General features: G+C 38.6%; 1 protein-coding gene across 1 annotated transcript; it reads right to left on the reverse strand.

The window, feature by feature from the left end:
• Positions 1-1,134: 1,134 nt before the first annotated feature.
• SPTY2D1 (SPT2, Suppressor of Ty, domain containing 1 (S. cerevisiae)) lies at positions 1,135-3,688 on the reverse strand (the record flags this gene model as incomplete). The annotated part of the gene is made up of 3 exons (XM_008949451.1): positions 1,135-1,231; positions 2,939-3,016; positions 3,532-3,688. Coding segments are annotated over 3 exons (332 nt in total), but the record flags the coding sequence as incomplete, so codon positions are not given.
• Positions 3,689-4,629: the final 941 nt, after the last annotated feature.

Consider the following 4,629-nt stretch of genomic DNA (forward strand, 5'->3'; position numbering starts at 1 on the left):
ACAAAGTCAGTTACTGAACGAAACAGTCTTTAGGTGCATAGTTAGAAGTAATGTGCAAATATGGGCATTAAGGTAAGTAACTAACTCCTGCTATATGTAACATTTTAGATTTTTGGCTTGATTAATTTCATCACAAGTATTAACTAGTTAACATGAAGTCATTAATATTAAAGAGCTGCAAATACATTCTAACCAACCTTAATTCTGATGTGCTTCCTAAATAGTAAACCTAATCAAATGACTGCTCCGCATTTTGAATCATTGAACACATCAGATGTTTAATGCAAGAAAAAACAAGTCCACTGTACACACTGTAAAAGCAGCAGCAGCTGTTAAACAAATGTAAGGATTTACAGGGCAGGAGAAGAATTCCCAAGCATATGCTTGAGCCCAAAAGCACAAGTTAAATATGAATGCTAGAAAGTTCTGTTTTCAGGGTGTGCATCATACTGAGTTAGATTGGCATTGGAATTCCAGACAAAGCAAAAGCCAAGATAATCTTTTGGCCATATCTATAACTGTACCATTTGCAACTGACACGCACTTTTCTGTTTAGAAATAAAGAGGCTCAAATTGTTTTCATGGGTCCTCAAACAGGAAAATATGCAGCACTTTATTGCTTTGAACATCTGTGGCAACAGCTGAATTTACACCCAAGCTGCTTCTGTACAGAAGATGACATTTCAATACTTTGAGGCTCAAGTTGGGAGACAGTAGGATATAAAGCAATTTCTAAGTCTCAATAAATATCAGGGAACAAGAATGCTACTCCTTTCTCTCAAGTGAATGCAAGATTGGTTTACTGGTATATGGGCCCACACAGTTCCGTGTTAGTGCATAGCTAGTCAATATTTCTGCTGGCATCTTGAACTGGTTTAATCAATGGAAACATCTATTAATTTTCCACTTAATATGCATTAGTGCATTAATTTCTTCATAAAAAACCAACTGTGGCAAGTATTAAAAATAAATATCTTATTTAGGTCAGACTAAAGCCTTGTTTTTCAGTACTTTAATCCCTTTAAATATTCTTTTGCCCTCTAACAAGCAAACAGAAACTGAAGTAGAATAAGAGATGTATGGAGGCAGAGGGTGGCAGAAACATGAACAAAGTCAACGTGGGTGGTAGGTCAGTCAACGTGTCCTCAGCTTCTTCGACTGTCTCTTCCGCTTTAGTTCTTCTTCCTCCCGTCTCAGTTCTTCCAGGTCCTCCTGAACACCGAGTCTCAAGCTGCAGAGTAAAACAGAATCCTTTACACACCAGTTCAAGGAATGCAATTTCTACCTCTTCCCCAAAAAAAAGCAATCCTAAAATTACTAGAGCCGATTTGAGCAGAAATTTTAGATCAGTTCAACAAGCACAGATTTTAATTAGTAAGAATACAGCTTTAAGAAAAGAAATAATTCTTATCATTAAATTAGAATAAAATCCTTTGAGGGAAAAATTTAAAACCTGTTGAAAACACCAAAAAGTTCAAGATTATGAAAAACTGATTTTGATATGAAAGGTCATTTCCCCCCCCAATAATCTGCTGAAGCACATCCATCAATTCTTGCCAATGTAACTGTTACATATGCAGCAGGATTGACTCATCAGCTTCTGAGAGCCACCTAAAGCCTTTACACTGGCAAGGGAGAGAACAGATGCCTCAAACAGTAGGGAAACAAAAGATTTTGTTGCAGCTGCCTGGCTTGAGGCACCTACAAGCCCAACACTTCTCCCCCTTCAGCCCATCCAGCTGCCCTGGCTCTGGTGAGCAGGCCCATGAAGAGACTACTGCAGTTCATTCTAGCCACTGCTCTGCATAATTTCTTCAGCTTCCTAGACATCAGTATGTTGATGTATGGATGCATGTTGAAAGTGATACTTAAAACAGCATCTGTAATCACTGATCTCCTCCTCCATAAATAAGGGCTGGATAGTCTTGCTGGTTTAATAGTAGGAATGAGGAATTTTCATTTCAGCTGAGAACAAGCACAAATTAGTGGGCTGGCTTGCCTAGAAAAAGTTCATTTCAAGCACCACAATGCCTTTAAGCAAGCTCTCAGTGAAGAGTAGCTGTGCACTGGAAATAGGTCAGCTCAGTTTTACTCGAGTTTCTTATCTCCCCTTCCTTTTTGCAGCATGTGTAGTTAAAAGTTAGCCAGGTAGTCAACTTTACAAAATCTCACTCTAGGTCTAGAGAGAATTCAGTCAATAGCAATATAATTTTACAATTCCAGTTGTTTCTAACTCCTTGTAACAGACTATGGCTTTGCATGAGCTGCAGCTAGGAGCTTGCTCTTGGGAGAAAGGAAGAATAAGGGCACTGACTGCAATTTTAATGCTCAAGGCACCTTCTGGATAACAATATAAAAAAGTACAACAAAAAAGTTTGTTAACTCAGTATATTAAAATATATTCTATTTTCTATAAAAGCCTCATAACTTTTGCAAATCTTGCCCACCAGCTAGTAAAAATCAAGATCAGTTTATGGACACCAGGTTTTATAAAATTGTGCAGGTCTAGAGGCCAAAACCAATCATCAAAACCAAGATGAAAGTATCTTCATATTTGAAATCACTGTTTACAAAAGTTGGTTAGAATACTTTATATAAACAAATATACACATGGGTGTATATAGATGAAAAATTTCCTTCCAGTCCTCCAACTGGCAGAATATTGTAGTATTTGGGCCAAAAATATGTTTGAGCATAAGTAGAGTGTGTGTGTTTTTAACAAATTGTGATGTGTGAGAATGAACATCCAAGATTTATTTCATGTACCCACCACTGGCTGGCTGAGTTTCATCTTCACCTAAGGTTTCTTATAAAAGAGTGGGGTTTATTTACCTCTGCTATAAAAAGCAGCAAATATCCATGCCCCATAACCTAGCCCCATGATTAGGGCAATAAAAAAACCCTCCCACTTTCTATCCAAGTTTAATTCCTTGCATACCTCCTAGCTTCTTCCTTCTGTTGCTCTCTCCAGCTGCTCTCCATGTAACGTAAGGCATAATCACTTTCATCTTTGTATCTGGAAATTAAATATTAGTCTTCAGCATGCTAAAAACCATAATAATGTACAGTTATGAATTCACATCCCTCCTTGGAAAGAACAATTCCTTGCCCTACACAGATTAATGTTTTGAAAGAATCTAAGTTATAAGCCTTTAAAATGCTTGCCAGGAAAGAGGCAAGTGTTTAAGCCAGACCAGAGCCTTCATTTTCCAGCAGTTCCCAGTCACACCAGCTTAGATCCTCTTGCAGAACAGCCAACGCTGTTGCATTTAGTGTCATATTCAGGCAGCTCCATCTGATGAAATCTGAAGTACTGCAGAGTGCTAGAAAGCATTTTAGCAACTCTTTCCTCTTAGCAAGGGGAGTCCCTTCAGCACAGAAGCAGCTCTAATGCTTGTGAAATCCCTGCAATGCCAAACCATTTCTGGATACCATCACTTCCCCTAACTCTAAAACATTTATTTGTTGAACTATCTTAGTTTCTATTCTGTTGCTTGTTCTGCAATATCTTAAAACTGGCATTTTTCTTACCTTTTCCGGTCATAGCCAAATATTTCCCGAATATGTTTTGATATTTCTTCTTGGGGTTCCCCTTCGTCTTCAATGAAGTCATCCATTTCTGAGTCATATTCATCATCATCATCATCTTCTATCTGTCTCTTGTAACTAATAGGTGGTCTTCCAAGACCTAAATGACAAGTGAGTAAGAAACAATTCATAACATTAATTTAACATTAATTTACCAGTACTCCTCCTCGCTATACCTCAGGCACAGCCGTTTTACAGCTCTGGTGTTCAAGGTGGAAAACGTCTGTCTCCAGCTAACTAGCAATTCTCAGAAACTCAGTAAAAGGAAATACTTCCTCTAAGCTGTGCTACACATGACATCAGTATCACCAACAGAATCCTGAGGAAACTACCAGACAGACCATAGGTCCTTGTTCAGGGTTTTCTAGGCACTTCTCTGCTAGAGTGCTGGCTCAGAAATAAACTTTTAGAACTGATTGCTCACTGATGTGGTGAACTTGCCAAAGCACTTAAAACCACATGGCAAACCTGTGAAGGATGTTTATTTCATGTACCACTTGAAGCATTTGTTATTTGAGACACTACAAAATTTTCAAGACTAAGCTTAATTAAGCAATGCAGGAAGTGAATCCTTTGATTCATTTCCTTCTAACAGCATTCATATGCCCACAGCCATCACAGGCTGCTTGGTTGTCTTCCGGGTAGTTCTTCACACCCCAGGCCTGTATTTCAAGGACCATGAGCATAGGTTAAAAAACAAAGTCAAAACAGAAAAAAGCAAACTGCCATTAAATGAACTCTTAAAATATGGTATTTTGGCCAAGATTCCCTAATTGCATCTTTAATTGTCAGACCCTCAGCAACCTCAACTCAGACATATATAAAAGCACAAAATAAGTGAGTGAAAAAAAAATTTGCTCTATAACGTTTTACCTTGTGGATGAAACGCAGGTCTATGCCCTTGAAAAGATCTCATTCCATTTATCTGTCCATTGCTAGGTCTCGTGACAAGGTTTTTGGAAGAGATAGTTTCTGACACAACAGTACACTTGGGTTTCGCAGTGGCAGCCAAGGCGCCGCCCGGTCGCCCGGGTCCTGCAC

The sequence above is a fragment of the Merops nubicus genome, unplaced genomic scaffold (genome assembly GCF_000691845.1).
Source record: "Merops nubicus isolate BGI_N331 unplaced genomic scaffold, ASM69184v1 scaffold11781, whole genome shotgun sequence".
Lineage (NCBI taxonomy): Eukaryota > Metazoa > Chordata > Aves > Coraciiformes > Meropidae > Merops > Merops nubicus.